Consider the following 25,667-nt stretch of genomic DNA (forward strand, 5'->3'; position numbering starts at 1 on the left):
TTTTCTCAACAAACCTGATCATTCAATTCTCTGTGCCTCCCTGTGGAATTATAATCGAATTACTCATTCTGAATGCATGAATACATATATACCTTTAATATGACTCGATCTCTCCAGAAATATAAAGACTCCATTGAGAATTCTCAGACATGCTCTCAGGGAAATGAGTTAAACAGTGGCAATATCAATACTAATAGTAAATAGTGTATATAATGGAATTATGTTTATGAAGAGGGGTATAGACATACTTGTATTCATCTTGTTTACAGCAGACAGTAGTTTAAGACATGGTAGTGGGAAATTTCTGATTTTTCTCATCCCATCAATTTACACCATACTGAGCAAATATACATCAATATAAGAAAAATGTTCACACCAAATTTTAAGGATAACCCACAATACATCTTAAACAGGTATTGATACCTTTAACCAATTTATTTTTTATCATTTGATAACAGATTATCCATGATAGTATATGTGTGAAAGCTTTGAACAGTATAAGGCCCGAAATGATTTATTCTCTGCTACTGAAGTGTTTCACAGTTGGCTCATAAATAAATATTCTTTATGCCAACACCACTTGAAAGTGCAGTATAATTCTCCCTTTCTCTAGGCCTTTTATTTTTGGTTGATTAGAAAGGATGTTCAGTTTTCACTGTCTTATAAATTTCTAGGCTAACCAAATGGCCGACAGGTAAATTTCGTCAGGACCACAATACAAGTTTAATCTGAAAATCAAACACCGCATTTGATACACATCCTCCCCCCTTCAGAGTTCAATATCAGGCCGAGATATCCGACATGATTTACATAAGGAATTGATTTTTGCGCTGTTTATTCCAGTGATTGGCTGGTTATTGTGTGAGGGGAGTGTTCAGTCTGCTGACTGACATGACATCTTTTACAGTCATGCTACCTTAACTCTACACTAAATGATTACTAACAATTTACTTCATCCAAAACACAGTACATGATCATAAGTGTGATACTCAGTTCACAAGGACAATGGACATTTAGATAGTGTTGTGGACCACTGGACATTCTTACCCAGCCTAATGATACACAATGGGAATGCACCCAGGGGAACCCCAACCCTCACTCCAGGTAAATACAGGTCTCCCTTGACTTCGGGGGAAAACTCAAACGATGTTACAATATCTCTGATGTAAGCTACATGTAATAATTATATGATGGGGACGGATTTCGATGATTTTTGTTTTGTTTTATTTGACCGCTTGATCAAGTCTTTGTCGACTAAAAAATTAATTCATGTACTTGCCGGTTTGACCGAGTTTCAGGAATTGGTCACAGATTCCTCCATGTAATTTGTTGTGGATAATTAAATCATAAAATGAGTTTGGCATGGCCAGATACAAAACATTCTTGTCTCTCTCAATTACTTCTACATTGACAGCAAGTAAAAAAAAAATCTCTTGAATCTTATAAGAAAGACACTTAATTTTTCCACCTCTCTTTAAAAAAAAAAGCAATTCTTTTGATATTTTAAAAATCATTTTTTGTTCCTTTATTTCTTTGGGAGGTTAGGGTTTTGAAATAATTTTAAGAAGAAAATAAAAATACAAAACTTTAAAAAAAAAAAACCTAGTGAAAACAAAACTTATACCTCTTTAACCTGTTAACAAAAAATATTTAAGTTCTCTTTTTTTTTTTTTAAAGAGTTAATATATAGTTCAAATTGAAATGTGGCAGCACAACTGTCATGTGTTTCTTTTGCAATTAATTTACTCCACTTTCTACTTTTTCCTCATTTCATTGCGTCTTTGATATGCAAGGAATTTTTTTTGAAAGGAAATTTGTCTCCATTGAATGTGTGTGCATTTTTATCTTGGTAACTGATAACTATGCACATCAGAGCATATAGCAAAAGAATGCCATTTGCAGAGCAAGATATAACAAAATAAACAGGGCCATTAATAAAACCTTTCCCTTGTAAGAGGGGAGACTTTCTTTACACTGCTCATCTTGTGGGAGAAATACTTGAGGATTAAAATATCCATAAAATTCTTACGTCTCTAAGAAACATCTGGTCAGGAGGGAAATTTTTACAGCTAAGAAAAATAAAATTAGTATTAATTTTGTTGAAATTTAATCAAAAAGACCATTTGATTTCAACTTCTAAATCCAGACCTTTACAAGTGCTGAACGCTGGCCAATAAATCCAATGTTAAAGTCATCCCGCAAATATTTCTCTTACAATTGTGAATGATAGGCAGAATTAAAAACTGCATGCTCGCAATACAGATTTCTTATGTCATTTCAAATGATTCTTGATTAATTAGTTCTCTTTAAAACTATAAAAAAGTAAAAATGAAAGTGAAAGAAATGATTTAAAAGCAAGCAAGAGTACAAAAATGATGACGAATTTAGGGAGGATTTTGACAGAAACAAATTGTGGTATCATTTCAGGGTCCCATAGACTCTTACACAGGGACAGACTGCTCCAAATATTCAAATCAACACCAAACCACATTCTTTTAAATTCCTTCAAAATTTTGTTACAAACTTAAAAAGAATTTCTTATATCTCAATCAAATTACAAAATGAATGTCACTTTATAAACAAATAATGAATGACTCGAGACACACGGAGTATTTTTTTTTGTGACTTAATTAACCTAAAGGTTTATTTCCATGCAAGGGTATCTAGAACAAATATACATGTAATATAGACTAGTTCAGATTTCAAATTCCTCCCTCCCTTCAAATAAATTCCCTGTTCTTCATCATGTGTTAAATGATGCTACAAAAATAAATTGACCATTTTTGACAATATCATTGTTACCAGGGCTTGCTTGTAGACACTATGTTTATAACAAATTCTCCCTTTGAACTATTTACGACATATCACTTTGCCTGCCCTAAATAATGCAGTGTGTAGGTAGTTGGAACGAGTCTCCTTGATGCTGGAACCCTATATACTAGATCATGCCAGCTCCTGCTGTGGCCGTCTCTCATCTTGTTGCAGTCTATGTCAGCACATAACTAGCTGCAGTCCTAAATCAGCCTCTTTTTCTTTTTATCTGCACTTTTTGACAAACGACACTGTCATCCCCCGTGTCTGGGGCAGGGAGATTGATCGCCGCTCTGTGTCCGCCACAGCCCCCTCTCCGACACCTGCCCAGCCAGGTAATCGTTCACCTGCTGACGACATCCTTACGGAATGTGTGTCATTTTTATTCCTGATGCAAGGCTGGCTTATGTGGAGCTTATATCAGGTAACTCCATTAGGCGGGGTACAGTTTCAATGAAAATTTGTAACTTACCGCAGCAGGCAGCTAGAAAGAAGAGCTGCATGAAGTCAATTTAAACCTGACAATTAACTTTCAGGAAACAAAGTAAAATACACATTTAGCTAATTACAGACAGGATGTGCTCAATCTCTGTTAAATAATGCGGTTCAGATTCACAACAAAGATATTCCACTTTCAGCTTTAAAACACAAATTCCTCGTTTTGTTAAACAAAACATTTTTAAATAATTCATACACTGCTGTTGGTGAAACTTTATCTTTTTATCAATTTTTAGACAATGAAAGATCTTGACCCGACATTCTGTCGTTATTGACCGCAATGATCATGCAATTTTCTAAAAACTAGCTATTAATATTTTGATTATGAAAATATCAATTAATCATCAAATATTAGAATGTTAAAATTTCTGCAAATGAAATGAATACACACATATTTACTTCAGAATATATCTTTAACTACATAATACCTCTAGGTAATAAAATTGAGATTTTTATTTATTTTTTCTTCCTCTTTTGTTTATCACAGACTTATGTTTTGTTTTTTCATGTTTAAAAATGGGAATTTTTTTTTTTTTTTTTTTTTGAATAAATTTTATGAATATCCAGCTTTGAAAATAGAATTTGATAATTGTTTCTTTTGATTTTTTTTATCTGTAGTAGAGCAAAAAATTATCCATAAAACTCCCATAAAATATTTAGATGATACGAGTTTTTCTTTTGGTCTTTCTCATCAATAGGTATTGTATCCAGAGGAAACTATTCAGAAAATTCACACCAATTTCTGAATTTATTTACATTTGGATAGTTCCTGTTCAATATTGACATTACCCCTGCACAAATAAGTAACCCATATGCTTCTCTGTGAACTAATTGTCCGGCAAACACCACAGGGGTTTTCACTTGTACGAATACATTTGAAGTGTAACTTGTTTTCACCCAGAAATCAATCAAATACAGCAATTAGGGACAATTACCCAAGTGAGAACTTGAAAACAAAATTCAAATTCAAAGCGGCATCAAAGAAAAAACCCGACAACAAACACTCTGAATGTACCACTCTTATTTGCAATTTTCATTATTATCTTTCACAATATGGGAAATGCTACATACACACCTATTATGCTGGTACCTTAAAATCAATTTCAAACTTAAACGTAAAAGGTTGAAGAAAAATAATATTGAAAACATATCTCCAAGCAGTTTTTTTTTTATTATCACCTGAAATGGATGCAGGTTTTATTTTTAATGAAGAATATAACTGCATATTTGAGTGATATACTAGAACACTTCAACTCAGCAGGAATAATATTTATCTTTACAAGAAAAACTGCCAATTCATTCCACCACTTTAGCCCAAAAAAACACTGTTTCTATCAATTCTATGACACAAATATAAAGAGAGTACTGTAGATGATTTAGCAGAAAAACATTAACTGAAAAAATTGCATACACATTCTTTTTGAATCTACATTAAGGGACTTACATTATATGATACTATTAAAGAGATTGCCTAAAATAATAAGATAAATTCCAGTACAAAAACAATACTCATGCTTGAAAATTATCCCTAATACTGGAAGGTTTCATATTTTATCAGATTATTCAATCCTAGCTATCAATATAATATTTCATGGAAAAATTTTCTAAATTAGCAAGCTCAGCTTAAGTCTTGATCACCACACAATATATATCAAGACATTTCACCACTGAAAGATACCCATACTAATTTACACATATTAAGTAATGATAAGTCACTAGATCCTTGGAAAATATTGGGTGTGTCCCCCGAAAGACACTTCAATTTGAGCAGGTGTAAATTTCACCTGACATGACCCGGTTGGTCCCTGAACACGGTGATAAGAGTTCGGTGATTCGCTGATTGTTGTGTCTCCAATATGACCTATAGATTTTCACCTGACTGTCCTGGGTAGCAGTATTTTATCAGCAATTCACAAACAAATTGCCCAGCGATGTCGTACCTGCATCAAAAGTTGTGATAAGCAGATTCTGTGTTTGTGATGAGACTGTCATTGGCAACTGTCTCTCAGACCCCCAGACTGGTGGTCCGTTCTCGTCCGGGCCCGATAAACTGATGTGGCCCCTGCTGAGTGGCGGACGTTTGGGTAAAGCTGGCTCCGCTGTACAGAGTTGCTGTTTACGTGGGGGTTGATAAGTGGTCCCACCCCACTGCGATACCACTATGTAATCTTGTGATATCCCCAAACACAGGAAGGTCGACCAACAAAAATATCAATTTATTTTTCCTGATAAAGAATTTGACAGCATGAACATTTTTTTGGTGAGGCATGCATTTATCTCCGTACACATGAGACAAAAGCAGAAATCAAGAGTACTCTGTGCTATATTGATTTGAGACCTGGATAAAAACCTTAAATATTTGGGTCTTTTTAACACATATTAACAGCCCTGTGACGTCAGCGCTTGGAATATTTGTCTCGTCTGTCGATATTTAAACCCTCTATACTTCTCATTCGATGTCATATGACAGAACACGAGCACTCCAATTTAAGAAATATATTTAATAAAAGAAATATCTGAATGTCTGGCAAGTTCTGTTGCACCACAGCGATGAAATGTGCCATAACCCTATTGACTCTACACAGTACATGGATGCTTTTTGTGTGCTGTAGCTATGGTAGGCCTTCTTTTATCAAGGAATGGCCCTAGTTAATCAACAGTTCCTTTACAAACCCCTTGTCCCTCTCTCCGTTACTGAGAGGGGATGGGGGTGGGGGAATCATGATAAGAGACTTACATAATCTCCTTCATGTAATTTCATTAATGGCTGGCAAATGGCTGTGTAATATGTTCGTTTATTGCCCCCTTCTATCTCTTTGTTTCTATGGAGGATTATAGCGGCTTATCACACAGTTACAAGAACTATTCAGAATTGCCAGGAATTTAGTGTGTAATACTGTTATTGGTTTCATATTAAAAAAAATTTCTCTGCAAGAAATGAATTCAAAACAAATATATTATATCAAGGGATTTTAAATCCTGCAGACTTTACAATAAAATCATTGTATATCATATATCATTTTAAAAAATTAGATATTAATTAAATTATTTTTTATTTTTTTTTTAGAAATCCATGGTTTGTTTTTCCTTTTTTCCCATTTCACACACTGTATTAATCATTCATTTTAATTAATTAACTATAAAAATTCTAAAAAGCCACAGGAATACAGCTTCTAGAAATCTGGTGGTGTATGAACCACAGTTTATTGAATGAGGAGTCGGTGATTCTAGGTGTGGCCATGTGGTCGGCTATCTGATACACAGAGGTGATGATCTACATCCAACAGGTCTAAACATCCTCATGTTTTATTGGTGTTTTGCTGTCACATGGTTAAAGCCAAGATCAAAGTGAGGCTCTGCCTGGTGTTGATTTTGTAATTCAGAATCTGCATGCAGACAGGCATTCATCTTTTATTTATAAATATCTCAAAGCTCCCCAAATCTCAAGTCAATTGAATCCCAAAAGATCAGTTTCATACTGTAACCTTTGGGGTTTTTTTGGTCTGAATATATGATGTTCATATTTTTCTTAGGTAATAGAACCTTATTATTTCACTAATTAATTGCTTTCAACTTCTCTGAGTAAAAGGTTTTCTGAAGTAATAATTATCAACCTTCACAAGTTGACTGCTTTGATAACAACTTCAGCATTTCCTTGTAAAACAAGATGATTGTCAGATTGGTGTAAGAGCAATTGGAGCTCAGTGAACAAACAAGATATTTTTATTGACTCCATCCTAAAGCTTGGTTCACTTTTTGTGTGGGAAATTTTATGACATTGTTGTAGTTCCTCCCCCCTAAAATCTCTGAGCAGTAATTATAGTTTGTACTGTAAAAATATTGTTACAGTCCCCTAATTATCTCCCATAGTCAAACGCCCCATACAAATTGCTCCCTGCAGGTTCAACAAGGCATTTTTAGAGTCAAAGCAGGTCAGATAAAAAATAAACTGTTTCTTGTTCCAACTTTTCTTTTTAACTGTTTGGGTGACTCAAATTAAAACTGGGGCTTATATCTCGTACAGTCAACTGCTAGTATTTTAAGCAAGAAAAGTGAACAATTTAAAACTCATTACTTGACTGACTTGGATGTCAACCATTAAACAGAGCCAAAAAGTGTCTCATATCAAATTATAAAGCTTGGACAAGGTATTTTCTTTACAAAATCCATGTTTCTTTTTTTATCTCTTTTCTTTGATCAATTCCACCTACAAAACATGACATAGCTTCTGGCACTGCATGCAAGATAAAATTTCTGCTTTGCATATTTAAAAGATACATATCACAACTATCAAAGCACAAACTAATTCCCTCAAACATACTGTATTACATAATTCATCAACTGTACAAAGAGGAATTCAGGTGCTATAAAAGTTTTAAGAGTGATGAAAGTTTTATCCGCTTGATATCTTAGAAAAAATTGATACCCTGTAAATTGGCTAATAAAGTTTGTGTGATATAATAATTATATAAGGCAATGATCTCAACCTCATAAATAACTAAAAATGCCTTGGACAAAGAGCCCAGCTAATCCAATTTCTTCTGTCTTAATTGACCAGTCTATCTGGAATGACCAGTATATATATAATCAGGGTAGATAACTACAGAGATCAAAGGGGGAACACTGGTGCAGCTATATAGTGTGACACCTTGTGCTATTAGACTGGGTGACATAACTCTTGGCTGATCATAGCCTCTGGAGTTATTGTCTACCTGTTTTCACAGGTACTTCCCAAAACTGACCAAGTTCTGATAATGAGAGTTATGTCAATAGCACTGCTTCCTTCTTCAGTTTATAAACCTCTCAGCTCTTAGTCATATTAACCAATTGTGTCCTGTATCTAAGTGATTGTGGATGTTTATACTTCTGTGAAGTAACATATTATACCCTGTGCATAATACCAAAGAGATTTCTTAATTTTAACTAATTGGGAGTACTTCATAAAAATGAAGGTAAGACCAATATATTTCAACCAAAAATTTTTCATAAAAAGAAAAAAAAAATTCATTTGATTTTCACATTTTTAAATATGGGGAAAATATCATGATTTTTTTTAAATATTTTAATTTCATTTTATTCATATAGATTAGTCTACACATTTATTAATAGAGAGGCTGTGAATCATATGTTATACTGTTATATATAAATATAAAATTTCACTTCTGAAGTACATATGTGACCACAAGTACTCGTCAAAACAGTTTAAAAGTGACAGATTGTCCAGGAGCAAAGGAGATCAAACTGATAAAACAAGGTTACAATTACCAAAGAAAAGCCACTAATCAATTAATGAAATCTATTCTATTGAAGTTTAAAGTGGTAAAAGTTTTCCCAAATAAAGTTCTGATGGCTCCAAATAGACCCCGTAAATCTGTTGTCGAGATTGACCAAATTGTTTTTGTATCAATCTAAACCAATTAAGTAAAATCAATCAAAGAGCCGCCAAACCAGAAAAGGACTAGTATGGTTTATCAAAATTTGGTTGGTTAAGCCTATTTTCTTATCAAAATGTTTACACTAACATTAATTCAATCAGTAGGCCCATTTCACAATCAATACAACCAAGTTCCTTACATGCTGGCAGAGTGGTCAATAGAAGTGCTTCCAAAATCCTGTTATATTTCTCTCTATTTATATCGAAAGTCCAGACAAAACACACAGCAAATGCGTGTGAAAATACCCACAATAAATGAAGCGATTTCAATAATATCAATCCCACTCTCAGATCATATAGAGCTTATATACGCTATCAAAATACAACAGAAACTGTTAAAATGATTTAAAGATGTTTTTCTTTCATTTGAAAACAGTATTCGGGGTACGGGGCTAGGTCTTTGTTCCGAACGACCAGACAGCAAACATGGTGTGTGTACACATTGCCGGGAATATATATCTTTTGTCAATATTGATTCTTCACAAACTTTTGAGAATTTACCAGTAATAAGAACATGTATTGCATTCAGAGACGAGGGTATAAGGTGAGAACTCTGGGTTTACCTGTATAGCCTGAGGGGTTCCAAATGGGAAGAAATAAGCTGATGATTAATTACTGGTTATCATAATTCATATAACATACATCGTCAAATCCGCATGGTGGAAAGCTGTTTTTCCCTTTATATCATTATATTTCTCTGTCTGTATAAATAAAGCTTTCTTTGCTGTTATTTTCTTTTGCTGTGGAATAAATGTAATTATTCTAAAAGTCTGGGAGGGGTTCAAATCTTTGAACTCCTTAAAAGAATTTCTTCCCAATTGCTTTTTTGACTTTTAAATCGTGTATTGAATTAAGATATGTCAAAAGCTGTTCAAATGACTTTTAAACCATGATTTCATCTCTCTCAACAAAATTGGTTTACCTGGATTTTCAAGTGAATAAAAGTTCTGAAAAATTAGTCTGATTGCGAAGATAAGATTTTAACGAGTATTTTTAGCACACCACCATGTGTACCATTTATCATCAAAAAACGCACGGTGACAACGTCACTCGACACAGGCTAGGTGTTAAAGGTAGCGTAGTTTTAAAGGGACCCTGACGGTTGACGCGGTTGGATCATTTTCAGTTGCTCTTGTGGGGCTGAGTGAGACATTCATTCATGTATCCCTCCTTCTGGGACTAAAACATGGCTCAGAGTCTGTGGTGATAGGTAGACTGTATTGATTAATATTCTGGAGTTAATTCCCCGGAAGACATGTTAGATTTCCACTCTGGGACGCACACAATTCAGAAAGTCTTGCCATCCGGATTCTTATCTTTCTTCTCTTTTTTCTACATGTGAAATTTCAGGTAAGGCATTTCCACACCTTGTTAACAAGGTAAATGATTAATTAAGATGCTGCCTTTCATATAAGTAGGTTAATGAAATTGATTTGATCAATTGCTATGCTTGGATTGAGATTCTTGTAGCTGACATCTGAGCAAGCTATGAAATCAAAAGTCAATAGATTGATTGATTAGTCTTTAAGCAAAGTCAGAAATCATGAATAAAATGAAGTTTTGTGAAGAGGGGGCAAGCTTCTTGTGTAATTGTGTGTGAACCAAACAGTCGTTAACAGTAACTCTGAAATTCTTCTGTGATTGATTCAAATGTTTTTATTGTAATCTTATCTCATAATGGGGAGAGTTTTAGTTGTGTAAAAGTTGACGAACAGAGAGAAAATTGAAAAGGTTTTCCTTCAATGCGACTCAAACAAAACAAGCAAAAAAAGCCTTGAAATTTTCTCTAAATATTCAAGCATTGCTTTCTCACACAAAAGCTGGTCATTATGCTGGGTTTTAGATTTAAATTTGTGCAAACAGTTAGTAATGGTAAAGTCAACAGCAGATTTGGAGGAATCGTCCCCATGAAAGGAAAAATGTTCCAACCATGTCTTCCAGATTAAATTACATTTAAACCCTCCAAATTATATTTTCTGAGGGGAACAAAGAGTAGGGGGTAACCATCGCAATGAAAATAAAAGACAAATAATTGTTAAACCATTGAAAGACGAAATAAAAAACCCTCCCCATGTGAACAATGGATCAACTGATGGTACGCTAACAATAAGGTTTTCAACCAAATCATCTTTAATAAAATATGACGGGCAAATTTTCATCAATTTTGTCAGTTTCTCAAGCATACCAAATCGAATTGAATAAAGACCGGTACACGAAAAAAGAAAAACTACAATTAAGACTTTGCATGCGGACAGACAATTATTTGTTGACAATAAAAGGATTTTAGTTTGTTGAATATAGATCAAAAAGGAACTCAGGCAGTTCACCAGTCAGATTAGGATAAAATTCTCAGCCCTTACTGAGGACGACACAGATCCATGTGGCTTCAGGGAACACACCACAGTTCTCGTCATTATATATGGATGATAAACAGATACAAAAAAAGCCCCCAGTTTTAAAATCTACATGAATTACTCTTTATGCTTGTTCAGTGTCACACAATGTTTGTTTATTTTTGTAGAAATTTTTGAGACTTGTACCGATTATAATTTTGAACTAAATTTTGCACTTCAAAATAAATAGGTCTTACAAATTAAATTTTTAAAACTAATCTTAAATATAAAATTTGCCGTACAGAAATGTAACAAAAAAATTCACTGACAAATTTTACATTACCTGGGGAGTTGAGCATTGAAAATCAATTAATAAATGCATTTGCTGTATATAAATTAAAAATGCAGATCTTACACAAAACTGCACTTAAACATTCACTCTTTGTATAAGATCTTATCTTGACGCTTTTTTCCTGTTTTTTGTTTTAATAATACACCATTAACACTCAATATCAAATTTTGCACAGAATGCATAATTCATAAGAAAACAAATTTGATATGATATTTGGAGGGTTGCATTGTATAAGTACCACAATTTCCTGTCAATGAAACAGTGAAAACGAAACTCCCCAAAATAATGCACATGATGCTTATCTAGGAACTGTGTGTGCAGCGTTGTAAATACCCATTACAACAAAGAACCCGTCTAACTTTACACAAAATGATACCATCAAGCCTCATTCCAGTCAGGCAAAGACTTGCATTTTTTAGCGCAATTTCAAAGTAAATTTGCTAATTACAGCTCTCAATGATGTTGACCTCCCCCACCCCCCACCCCTGACCCCCAGCCTTTCACCCCTGTCTGACACCCAGCCTGGGTGAGATTTGTCAGAGAGCACCTGCTGAACCACCCCCAGCCTATAGATGTACACAGTAATTACACCAGTGTGCTTTATTAGTTTTATGGTCACGAGACATATTCGGTGAAATCTTTCTGCCTGGGTACCCCTCCATACTTTTTGAATGCCAGTTCCCTGCATAAGCCTGCACAATCTCCAATCTCTCACTTTTCATTTGGGAATGGAAATGATTGCCATTCACAGATGCAAGATGGAGGAATTATTAAAGGTAGAATTGGGAGACGATGAGGAGCATTATATGACAAACCTCAAATAAAGAAATAAAAGAGTCAAAAAGCAGCCAGCCAACTAATTGGTTTATCTCCGACTTAATCTTATATCTTTACAGGTAAATTTCACTTCTGAAGTGTAAATTTGCATTGGAAATGGAGCGTATCAATAAATGACGACCAAAAAATATTTCTCTCCTCTCTGAAAATATATCGAAAATAGGTCAAGTATGATGTGATTCCAACACAGGTTGTCCATCAGGCTTTGTTGGGATAAGGTCCTGTCCTCTTATCACGTCCTCTCTGAAGCCCTAAATAATGCTGGCTTATACATGTAATCTGTTTGCAGATCAGCATTGTATTTTGTGATGACAATATATTTGTGATAGCCTAATCTGGGATTACAGTCTGGTTTTTCTTTTCATTCTCCAGGTGAATGTGTGGGACACCACTGCCTGAACTCACAGTATGGCGAAAAAGTACAGGAGGGGTAACAGAGAAATCCACTCAGCATGACCGACGCAATGACCGTGAATTATCTGTTCTTCCTTGGGATCTTGATTCCATGCATCATCACCATTGTTCTTTTTATTGTGTTCATCTACTGCATGCGCAAGTTTCGAATACGTAGAGAGATCATGACGAAGAAGCATGATCCGCATGGAAGACTGCGGAAACTCCATGGAGCCTATGCTCCTCCACCACCTCCTCTTCCTCCAATGTGGAGCAGACAGTCTGCGCAATTCAAACAGAAGGACAGACTTCTGTGTGAGCGAGACAATGAAGCTTACGATGAAGCTGGTGAGATATCTCAAGCTCAGGGTGGCAATCATCAGCTGTATCAAACCTGTAATGACAGCGGAATGTCCGATCTCAGTGAGGCGCAGTACCGCTACGATCAAGAGCGACCCTACTCTCAATCGTCCACAGATTCTGAGGATTCTGGGTTTCGGAGTTCCCGATCTGGACAGTATTTACACAGTGCACAAAATAGCAATACTCAGGACATGCCTTTGTTTAAACCTATAAAATCTCATCGAGAAAGTCTGACGATGACAGTGCATCAAGGCTGTTCGTCCAAACAGCCCAGCCCGAGTCATCGCGCAAATTCAAACTGTGACTTTTGTCGAAGTTCTAGTCGACAGTCTAAGCAGAAACAGAGTCGTCCTTCATCCAGGAGGAAAGTTTGTGATACTAGGCCCCCATCCACCTTACATCAGACTCCATCACCAACCTGTACAAAGCTTGATCCTGTCACCATGACATTTATCAGTAACTCATCTCCCTCCACCCTGGATCTCCTACCCCCTCCCCACACATACAGGAAGAACAGCCCGGAAGCCATAGATCTACAGCAAATCGAGACCGATGTCAAACTCAGCCATATTCCCTCGATTTCCCAGCAGTGTCGTCCAATGACTATGACGACGGCTATAGTGCATGCTCCCCTTCACCACTACACAGACAATACACCCAGGATGTCATACTCGGTGGTGTAGCATACAATGGAGTATTATGACACATAATATTTTGTGATCCAGAAAAAATTGGAATTATATTGTACAGTGCTTATTTTTTTCTCTCTTAGTAGAGGATTATTTTCGGTGAGGAAAGATCCTTGTGCAATTTTCAGACAGGATGTATACATTTAGCTTACAAAGCAAATACATGCTGTTGATGTATTTATTTCTGTATGAATCTGTGAGCTGCAGATTAAAAAAAAAAACCTTACAAGAAATCCTAATTAATTTTTCGACTTCTGGAAATCCACAAGGAAAGCAAAAACATTTCGTGACTCCCGACTCTTATAGAAAACAATATCTGTGATATATCCGACAGAAAATCTACTTTCACTTTGGATGTGTGACTGATTGTTATGACAATCAAATAAATGTACTGCCGTTCAATGAACGAAACCTCTGGATTAAAGTGAACTAGAGGTCATTTCATTTTGTCATGCTGAATTCAAAATATATATGAAAATCAAGTGTTGCTAGTTCATGTGAATTTAATGAACAGTCTTACTGAACTGTGCGACTGAGTGGAGTGAAAACGTTTATATTTTTCATAATTTCTATGTTGATTATTTAAACAAAAAATATTCTGCTTCTCAGAAGAAGTGTGGAATAAATAACGAGAAAATATTTCCTATTCAGGTTTTTATTATTTTTCTTTCTGAGGGATAGAAGACATTAAGACCATCTGTCTTTTAGGGATTAGGTTGTAATCCTTGTATATGGCAGGATGGCAGGGTAATTATATACTTCACAAACCGCAAGGGTATGGACCAATACTTTGTGGTTCAGTGTATCCATGACTGCAGAAACACACCCTAATTTAAGGACCCTCTTTTCATAAATTATAATGTTTTTTAAACTTCAAGAAAATTATATCGGATAAAGGTGTGCATTTTGAAATTATCTAGCTCAAGTTCAACATAAGATACATGCAAATTTTAACCCAGGAAAAATTTTCAAAAGCAACAAGTACTTACAGAAGAAAAATCACCTTTACTTATACTTACAAAGAGAAATTAATACACTTTTGATTGCATTTTTTTGCTTATTTTTTAATAAATCTAAAATGACAAATTCCTCTATATTCCCTAACCTATCTTGAAATTAACGTGCAATAAACGGGGAAAGGGTGCTTAAATTTACAGCTAAAAAATTCTATTCAATATTCCTGCATCTTTAGGTTCTATTTCTAAGTCAAGCATGAAAAAACTATCTACATTCACACATATTCAAACAATTCTACAAGTTACCAACAAATCAATTAAAATTAAATAAATCTAATCTTTGCAAATTGGCTTTTTTTATTTAAGCGATATAAAAATGAACTGTATGATTTCAAGCGTTGAGAGCAGTGGTCCAATTAAATTGCCTTTTTATTTATTTGATGTTATGTGATCATCTACTATGAAATGTTTGGTATAACATTTCACTATTTACCATAGCAAAAACATGCAGGCTCAAATTCAAATATAAAAAAAAAATTTCAATTCAATTATACAACCTAAAAATTTTTAGCTAGGAAAGGAAGGGAGGCAAGAGGAATATAAACATGAAATATAAATAATATATTGAATAAAATAAAATAATGATTGGCAATATCAAGTGGCAACCTTTTAAAATTTTTGACACAAGATAAAATGTAAAACAAACCATGAAGAATTTTTAGATTTGTTGACCCTAACTAAGTCTAGTACATATTCAGCGGTAGTATTATTTCTTTGTTATTATCAAAAAACTTCACAATACAAGTTCCAACTTACTTTCAAATTTCAAATAAAAGATTATGATGGATTTACAAGTCTACCACATCAGAAAAAAAAATCGCCTTCAATTATCTCTCAAATATTTGAAAACATAATTATTATTTCAACCTCTAAATTTCATTAAAAATTTGGGGGACATATCTTAAACAAAATTTAATAATAAAGATAGCAAAAATAAAACAGGTCATGTAAGTTCAAAAATGAATGGCTCTAGTACAAAATATCTTATTTCACACGTCTACAAATTATTTAATTCATAGAATAAAGACATTATGAAAATTGTAACCAAGCCAGATTCTATCTAAGAATTGATAGAGAAGATAAAGTTACATACACCTCAACTGGAGCTATCAGATATTGTCGAGATTGTAACTCTATCAATACATTCCAAAACAATTGCCTCTTTTAGGAGTTATTCAGGGCCTGGGGTTGAATAAAAAGTAGCGCTGTAAAAATAAATAGAGAAGTCCCACCCATGGGAAAATTCAGTCTGGGTGATCTTCAAGTATCTACAAATGAAAAGATTGTTGAAATGTTTTAGACCCGCACCTAGAAAAAATGGCTTAGGACAGGACAAATCTTTCACCTGAGATGTCAACTGTACATTTCCAACATCCCGAGACCCACTCAGATTTGGTCTCTTCACAAATTTTCTAATATGAATGACCAAGAATTTGATATGAATAAATGACTTTAAAAAACCTAACCAATTTATTGCTTTATGAGAAAGGATAATATATTCAACCTCATTGTCCGAGACGACAATTTTCATCCAGGGTATATTAGGCGTAACTTTATGTTGATGATTTCATTTCGGCCCCTGTGGAGAGAGGCATTGACGGCCCATATGAGCAAGACATGTCTTTGGAAAGTGATAAAACTTCCTGTGGGCCCGATAATGGGCTTAGTTTGTCGCTGGGGTTAGTCCACAGAGAAGTTTGATAGAAAAACAGATACAGTGGCAGAAAAAGAAACTTTTCTCCCAGCGAGCTCATAGTTTGGTATATAAAGGAAGTGCGAGACTGGTGACAAAGAAAAACCATTGGGATTAAAGATGTCTGCCAGCAACAAAACACAAAAACAGACCAGCTCCATAGACAGACCTTTCTAATCCTTTTCCCACCCCTTTTTTTACACAAAGATCTAATAAAACCTTATCTAATCTGAAGATGTAAGTGAGAAATAAATCTTGTAATCCTTTCAACACCTATATTTTTATTTAATCAAATGGTCAAAAAAAAAATTTTGTTTATGTTCTTAAATAAGCTTCTTATCAAAAGAAACAAAACGAAAGAATAACTCAAAGAAATTTAAGTAAGAGCGAGAATAATTATCTGTACAAGGGTATTGCGGTGTTTGAAAACATACTTAAAAAGAACAAAAACATCCGTCAAAAACAGAGAAACAAATTTCATGATAAATGTTTAAGTATGAAAGAATTTTTTCTGTACATTTAAGAGAATGTAACAATATAAGGAGAGGTCGTGGGTCATCCGTCTACATACATCAAACACGGCCATGCATCATACGCGGTCAACTAAAAAAATAAACCATTAAATAAGACCAGGTGTGTCATCTACAGAAAATACAATGCAAACAATGTAAAACTCACTGTAAATTTTAATTTCTTTTTGAGATCCACTCTAGCATAAGGAATTCAAACGATGGCATCCATATGACTAATTCTTAAATGAATCTTTTTCTACTTTTCAACACCTGAGGTTAAAAATCCTCATTAACATATACATATGTAAAAAATAAGGCAAAAGAATGACTAAAACTGAAATAAACTTAAATGAATAATGTTTACAATTTGACAATAAGCCAAATATTTTAGCTTCAAGGAAAAATTACTGCATATGTTTAATTTCTAAAAACAACAAGTGTGGGAATTTAGTCCTTAAAAATACATGTACCCAGTACCTGGTATATGAGTATCATAGTGCAAATCCATACTCTGTGTACATGTTTATGCTTACTAATATATATTTATCACTAAAATATACAAATAGTAAATTCTTTGTAATGTTGTTAACTCTGCATGTTAATCCAAACAGACAACAAAGATCAAAGCTGAGTTAATCTGTACATGAGGGGTCCCCATCTACTCACACTACTATCCGGCTCCAATCTTATCGGTGGGCCATTACTAGGTATCAACACATGGAAACCTTTTGTTTAACCCTTATCAACAGAAGCCTATCATATCAAGCCTTTGAAGTTATCAGCACTGAGTATAACTCAGATTATAGCTCTACCCTAAATAGACACCATGGTTCTCTACCATTTGATTCAAGTAGAATGTTACTATTTATAGTAATTATGAAGTAGGTCGCCTTCCATTACTGCCTTTATAGTGATGTTTGATAAGGATTCTTGGAAATTAAATTGATGTACTCTTTACATTAATCAATTAAATCAAATTTAGCAATTGCAGTGGGGGTACATAGTAGGTGGGCTTTCCGAACTAAAACTTCCTTCCTAATTTTCACGAGACATCAAATAAGATGATTGCAGGTTTTTTTATTCTAAATTTGCTACAGCTGTCAATAGATCCTACTATTATTACTTTCTCCTCTTCTGCTTCAAAAGATTTGCTTTTCAACATCAGTGTGTAAATTCATGAAGTATTATAGGATTAGGTCTGAATACATAAATGACATGAATACAACCCAACTCTAAGACCTAATCCACAGAATATTGCTTTTATGTCAAACGTCATAATGTAACAGTTTATGCTCGATAGATGCGGCCATCTTGAGATTTGCACCAATCTGTACGGATTAGTTAAAACATCAAAGACATACCATACACAAACTATTTTTCATTCTGCTTTTTCAAAAATGAGGAGAGAGGGTGACAATCTAATTCTTGGATTAGAAATCACATAATGAAGGGGAAAATAATCCTTCAGCCATTCTTCCTTGTGGACCAAGTAAACAACAGTACCAGGGCTGTGTGTCTGGGTTTTGTTAGTCTAAACATACCTATCCTGGGACAGTTTTCAGAGTCTCAATCAATATAATTAAGTCTTTCACTTCACAAAGTTACACTATCAAATTTGACAAAGGGATAAAATTCCTTCAACGTTATAGGTCACATTTTTGACCCCCGCCTATTGAGTACCAAAGCGGTGTGTGTAATATCAATTTTTTGAATATGAAATACAGGCCAAATATTTATCTTCCTGTTCAAACACCTTATACAGAGAGTCACTTGGACTGACACTTCTCCCTCAGCTCTTTAGACTTCTCTCAACTTCTTGTCCAGCTGTTGTAATGCTAAATGTTCTCAAAACAGAGTGTGCTCACGGAAGGCCTGAGCTAGTGGTTCTGTGCAGGGGTTGGATCAATGTGGGTATTGTGTGTTGGGTAAATACCTGCGGTCTCTTTCGTTTGTTCTGTACTGGTAGAAAATGTACAGACCTGCTGTGGATTGTGGGAGCTTTTCAGTGGGTACAAGTACTGCTACTGGGTGGGTGGTGTTAATTCACTCAAAGACAAAAGACTCAAATCACTCTATTACAATCATAAAGTATACTGATGCTACTTCAAGTTGTATCTGCAGCAGTCACCCTTTTTAACCATTTTCACTTATTTGCTTACAATTAATTTAAAAGGTAACTCTTTAAAAAAAATCATCACATTCCAAAGCCAGGATGACAAACATTAAATAATTTGATTGGTTAAAACTTGCTTAAATCCATCAGGCTGTTCACAGATCTCTTTTTATTGGCAAAAGGAAATGGGGATACAATAAAATGTTGATTTGTGTGCACTCTAAACATTCTTTATTATCCGGTGCACTTCTAGTTCTTTAACAACTATTTGAAAAGAAGTCTGAAAGAATCAAAGTTTGTATTGGTGACAGTATCAGAAATCACTGAAGCATGTAACAGATGATCATCATTCATCATAACAAAAGGACGCCTCCATTATCAGATCCCCAAATATCTCTGACGACCAACAAGCCACTGCATAGCTCTTGCTAAAATTTGTATTAAATTCAAATTACACCTGAGCGCAGTGCTATCAATCACACAGACTTGTGTCAGTGTTCAATCTCTGCGACTTCTGTGGACCAGCGGTTGAAAGTCCTTCTGGTTCATTGCCAGTTTAATCTATATTGCTTAGGACTCATTGTAATGATTATAAGGGGATTATGGCCGTTCCTACACTTGTCCGGAAAAATCACATTTTTGTGTCCAAAAATCGGCAAATTTTTGCTGCCTGATTAACTTACATAATCCCCTCATTACAAATCTTGATAATAGACAATTAGCTAAACTGAAGATCAGCTATTAACATGTAGGGGGATTTCAAGTTTATTGGCCATTTCACCATGATTTATTATGATGGTGTTGTCCATGGTTTCAGATCAGCAACGCCTCTGACATATGTGTCCACACTAGGACCTTGTATATGGCCATCATTACTTTGGGTCTAACTTAAAGCATTCTAAATTGAAATCTTCATTAAGTGTTGTCATAAAAAAGCCCAAGTGCTGTCACCTCTTCTTACAAGGACTGTTTATGTATTATAATTGAGTGTGTCATATAACCTACTGAAATAGATTATACTCAGACTTAATAGCTTCTGTAGCTGCATTGTAATTAAAACTAAACTGAAAAATTGTTTTGGATTCATTATCTTAAAAAAACATTTCCAAGATCATGATCCTTATGTTTGTTATCAAGAAAGGTTCGATGACTTCTTATGAATTTTCTGCATCACCTAATTTTTCTGACAGTAAATGAAGAAAACATATCAATTATTGAAGCTCGTTAATTCAATGCATAAAAAACCTATCAAAACCGAATTCTTTCATTGGGTGAGGAATCAGGATGCTGAGAGGGCTAATCACCCAAAAGTACCCTCCAGCTCCAGGGCAACAGACGCTAACAGAAAGGCATGGAAAATCTGTAGCAGGTATCAATATATTAAACATTTATCAGGAGATCAAGGTGGATAAGACCTGCATATAAAACAGGGGTCAAACCAGGTGGATTACTCCAGGAATGTTACAATAACAGCCCAAGAATCTATCTACCGTACACCAGACAGGTAACTCCAGGTGAAGTGCAGGCCAGTCTTTATCAGAGGGCCCTTATTAAATTTGTTGTTGTTTTAATATTTCAGCAAAAAAGATCCCATATCATCATTTTGTCAATAAACCCAAAGGAAATAGAGGCTTTGCTTGATTGAATTGTTTTTCTTTATTGACAACCGCATGGCAAGCTTTATGCTGAGGTCGGAAGGTCTGGGATAGGAATTCTTTACCTGGCATTTAGGTTTTTTTGGCTCCTTGCGGGCCATCTTTTGTGGTGCACTATGAGGGTGTTAAATAATGAAGAGGCACCAAGATAAGAAAATATATCTGACCTAGGTCACTTTACTTACACCACATTTCACCCCGGCAAACATTATACACACACACAAAGCCTGGTACAAATTCAAAGGCATTATAGTACAAAAAACCCTTGAACTTCAAGGAACCCTGTATTCAAAGAAGTGGACATTCTTGGAAAAATAGACATCCCCCACCAAGATCTCTCTCTCTCTCTCTCTCTCTCTCTCTCTCTGTGGCAATTTAATCATATTTTAAGCAAAGTCTTCAAGTGCTCATTAAGAAATGTAGTATAAAGATGTCTCCAAACTCCCCATAGACCATTACTAACTTATATTTAATTACCAGCATATATTAATCTTTGAAGATGTTTCTACGTATTTAACATGTTAACCTCTATTACATTCGTTTTCAATTAGACAACACATTTCAGATGATAAATGAATTTCACAGGTACATGTTCAGCAGATTGACATATGTACATGTGCAGGTTTTTAAGCATCAGAAAGGGTGGGTAGGGGTGACAAGAAACCAAGGTCTATAAATGCTTCAATTATGATGTCTTAATAGACTGACAAAACTGATATTTATAACTTTTATGCAAATGAAATGTTACCTGTTTATTATGTGTGTATTGTGTGACAAAAAAATTTACAATGTCGTTAAACTGTCATTAGAAGTGCAAAACCTGGAGTATAATAGCTACTTTCCTTCTCTTTTAAATATGAACCCTTAAATACTAGACACCTAAATTTGATTATCAGCACATTATTCAGACATGTACATGTGATTTTTGTGTCTTTAGGTAGTCATATTGCAATCTAACTCAATGGAAGTACCTCCCTTTCCTATTTGTTTTGGGTGAGTGTCCTATAGATACATTAGATGCAGTGCACAAGTCATAGAACAAAACTGATTTTCACACTATAAACTACATGCCTGTTCTATATAACAGGCTAATGAAGGGTCATGATGCCCATCCTCCAGATTAAGTCATAGATCATAACCTATTTTGAGGTATTTTAGGTTCCACCTCTCATCCTCCACTGGATGTGAGCAGATTTGACCTTATCTTCCAGTAAGTGTACAGAATTGACTACCCCTTCCCCTCTCCTGTAAGGTTTGTTGTTACAGGTGTACAGGCTTGACCCCCTCCCCCCTCCCACCTGTAAGGTGTGTTACAGGTGATGCCTGGTTATGATCCATGATGTAAACATGGCTGTGACAGGGAGATGGATGGCTGGCTTAATCATCGACCAATACCTCCAGCATGACTTTCTCTCTCACATAACCATACATCATATCTCACAAGTCCCTCACCCCTCACTCCAGTAGAATTACCGATACACACACCTCTAGGCCAGGGGCACTGATCTATGTCGTAACCTCATTATTCTGATTAATAAGTACAATATCATTCAATACTTTGTCATAACTTTTACTTGGTAATCTATATTGTAACCTCATTTTTCTGATTAAGATGGTATGGGACATCTGTCGATGTTAACGTGGATTTAATAACGTACATAAGAATTAAAATACACTAAAATACACTAGTTTTTCAAGTTTTACAATATATATCCAAAAAACCTGATTTAAAAATTTTTGGAAAGATAAATAAGTTTTAAAAATCTCAGCGGGATTTGAACTCAAAACTTACAGATTCGAAGCGAACCATCTAACCCACTGTGCTACGCTATAAGTGTTCTATTTCTAGAAAGAAACTGTTTCTACAATTACACTTGATACTATTGTTTATTTCGATAAACAGTACGTCACAATATGGAAGTGCCCCATACCACATTAACAAGTAATACCATTCAATACAATTTAGCTTTCCATTTTTTTTTCAAAATGTTTACTTCGTCATGTATTTTACTGTTGTAACCTGATTATTCTCAAATTACTTAACTCTCCATTCACTGTTTTTAAGATTTGCTTATACTCATATTGTTAAACAACATCTGACAAATACTAATAATTACAAATTTCATAAAGAATCAATTTTTTGAAAAAGTCTATATTCTCATTAGAGAACCTATATATATACTGAAGCATTTCAATTTCAAGAACTTTACATTTACCTATCTGTACCTATTTTTATAGTTCGAACATGCAAAGCATGTCCATCTGTTACAGTTTTAGATTTCCTCAGCATGAAAAGCATGTTCCACAAAGATTGGCATTTTCTCTGCATGTCAAGCATATCTGCATCAAACGACATGCAGCTATTGTGGTTTTTTCAGCATACTTTTTTCAGAAAAACATTTGCCATGAATCCATTAACTTTTTTTCTCCCTGCATAACAAACTACCATTTTTTTCAATGTGTATGACATAAACTCTATTGATTAAATGCCTCGTTTTTTGATGTTTTCAAAGTTGAATTCTGACAGCTTTTAGGCTTTGTCGAACCAGATTGCTAGCACTTTTTTTTATCCTTTGGTTCTTTATTACTTTTCCAGAGTTCATCAACAATAGTTACAAACCAGCTAATTCATCATACTAGAGGGGCCTTAATTTCTTCAAGAAAAATGACAATCATTTTCTTGCCTTAGAACATAGACTTCATCACCTCACAATTTCAGGCCTGAGTGCTGCAAGGAAGCCATTTTGCAATTCAATTATGGAAGTAATTAACTGCCATAGACTTGTTATAAAGCGTTCCGAAGAATAATGGATGCATCATAAATTCGTTTTCCATGACTTTTGTTGATTTTTGATGAAGACGATCCCCAACAACATTACACACATCTGATTCTGATCGTGGCTCTTTGTTAGTTTGTACATACATCATTACTTGATAATACGGTAAACCATTTCCATTAATACCAACTAACAGAGAGTACATTCCGACTCTGTGACCAATCGTTATGCTGTTTTGTGTTTTCTAACATGGAAGAGAGAACATAGGGTAGAATTGGGCATCAATGAAAGATGTTGGCCTGATTTATGTATAGTAATTACTATCCAATATCATCGCATACATTCAGGGCAGTAATCCTTGCTATTGATCTCATAAAAAAAGACTTCAAAATGGTCTACATTATGACAGGCACACTCCGATCGCTTCACCAATCAGCTACTGGTGACAAACTGACAATTGGCATCATGTCTCAACATGGCAATAAATTCTATGGCAGATGTTCTTTGTTCTTAAAAAACAATTACAACAATTTTCCCCACTGTGTGAAAAAGGTATGTGGTCTTAAACATTTGCACAACCCGCTTTAATAATTTAATTTACCAGCCATAACATTGTAATTACACTGGGGAACTAATGTCTTCATGTTGACACTGCTGCATCTTCTTCCAAATGAAATTACAGTGGGAAATGGCCCTCAGCTACACTTGGTCACCCAAACACATATTGCAAAATGGTGTTGGGGAAAATAATGTTTTCATTCTGAGAACTCGTAAAATGGATAGGGAAAACTCATAAGCTAAAGGCATGTTTTCGCTCTGCGACACTAAAAACGACCATAAAGCAAACTGGTCTGCATGTTTCCACTAAGCCGGGGCATACCCTCTCTATTTTCTCCTTTTATGTAGGATACAGATGGAAAATTGATGGAATTGACCTCAGATCCACTGCCTGTCATGCACACTGAGGCAGAAAATCTGTAGATATAGTGAATGTAGGATTTGGTTTTTTATGAAGAAGGTTTCCACTTCAAGTGAGCAGAAGAAAAAGCATGGCAGCACCTGGGCTACTTCACAAGACAATTGAAATGATTATGAGCAATGATGGGGTCAAAACCAGACAAAGTCATTTTACACCGATATAAAAACAAATATGATTGATTTGTGCTGTGAGTTCTCTTATAGAAAGGCCATTTCGAATAAATTATCTTTGCCAAGAAAAGGATTTAACAAAGCATGTCTTGGTCCACATGGAAATAAGCCTGTTTCTTAAAAACTCTTGTTGCACAGGTCAACTAGAAAACTTCCAGTGTTTGACTCAGCTAGGATACACGTTAATATGAAGAGTCTGGTGGAGCTGGGAGAGACAGGCGTTTGTCCAAACCATCCACATATAAGGCAACAGTCCACAACAGTAGAATCATACACCACTTAGACTCCATACTGTGGAGTAAAGATGCAAACTTGCGCCCACGGTAATGGGGTGGCTGATAAACTTGACTCTGTACACCTCGGCTGTGTTATCGTTGTTTGTAATATTAATAGAGACAGAAAAAGGCTTAAAATCAGACACTGCCACAGCAAAAATGAGAGTTTTTCAGATTCAAGGGATTATAAGACAAGTTTTTCAGGGTAAATTGATGTCAATGTCAACTTTGATAAAAACTCTTCAATTAGACCAGCCATTTCATTTACTGATTATATACAAATAGATAATAATGAACAGAGAATTCTGGTTGAAGGCATTAATTTTATACCTATTTTAGTCTAACAAAGGTCTAGCATGATAAGGAATGCTGGTCCAAAATTTCTCTGTTCTATAATTTGACATACCTTAACAAAAACAATTTTGAGATATTCTTTTGGTGACAGAATTCAAATAATTTACATAAAAATTACTTGCTCCAGCTGCTTGCTAAAATAAATTGTCATGTATCATTTCTCAATTGCCAATTAATGAATAAAAATGGTGCAAACATTACTTGGTTTATCATAGTAGTTGGGTACATCTCAGGCTGGGATATTTTGAGTACAACTCAAGCTGGGATATTTTGAGTACATCTCAGGCTAGAATATTTTGAGTACAACTCAGGCTAGAATATTTTGAGTACATCTCAGGCTACAATATTTTGAGTACAACTCAAGCTGGGATATTTTGAGTACATCTCAGGCTAGAATATTTTGAGTACATCTC

At 34.8% G+C, this 25,667-nt stretch overlaps 2 protein-coding genes across 4 annotated transcripts in view; one reads left to right on the forward strand and one right to left on the reverse strand.

Moving 5' to 3' along the window:
- LOC105341713 (U3 small nucleolar RNA-associated protein 6 homolog) overlaps window positions 1-25,667 on the reverse strand; it is a 59,620-nt gene that overhangs the window by 16,392 nt on the left and 17,561 nt on the right. The window lies entirely within an intron of this gene.
- LOC105341712 (hypothetical protein) lies at window positions 922-14,349 on the forward strand. 3 transcript variants are annotated; one of them, XM_011448377.4, is made up of 2 exons: window positions 922-1,104; window positions 12,638-14,349. In XM_011448377.4, exon 2 carries the CDS (start codon window positions 12,718-12,720, stop codon window positions 13,702-13,704), a length of 987 nt encoding a protein of 328 aa, XP_011446679.1. In that variant the 5' UTR covers window positions 922-1,104; window positions 12,638-12,717; the 3' UTR covers window positions 13,705-14,349. The 3 variants fall into 3 exon arrangements, with proteins under 3 accessions (XP_011446679.1, XP_011446681.1, XP_011446680.1); XM_011448379.4 differs by lacking the exon at window positions 922-1,104 and adding an exon at window positions 8,118-8,261; XM_011448378.4 differs by lacking the exon at window positions 922-1,104 and adding an exon at window positions 9,808-10,093.

Source organism: Magallana gigas, chromosome 7 (assembly GCF_963853765.1).
Source record: "Magallana gigas chromosome 7, xbMagGiga1.1, whole genome shotgun sequence".
In the NCBI taxonomy this organism is placed as follows: domain Eukaryota; kingdom Metazoa; phylum Mollusca; class Bivalvia; order Ostreida; family Ostreidae; genus Magallana; species Magallana gigas.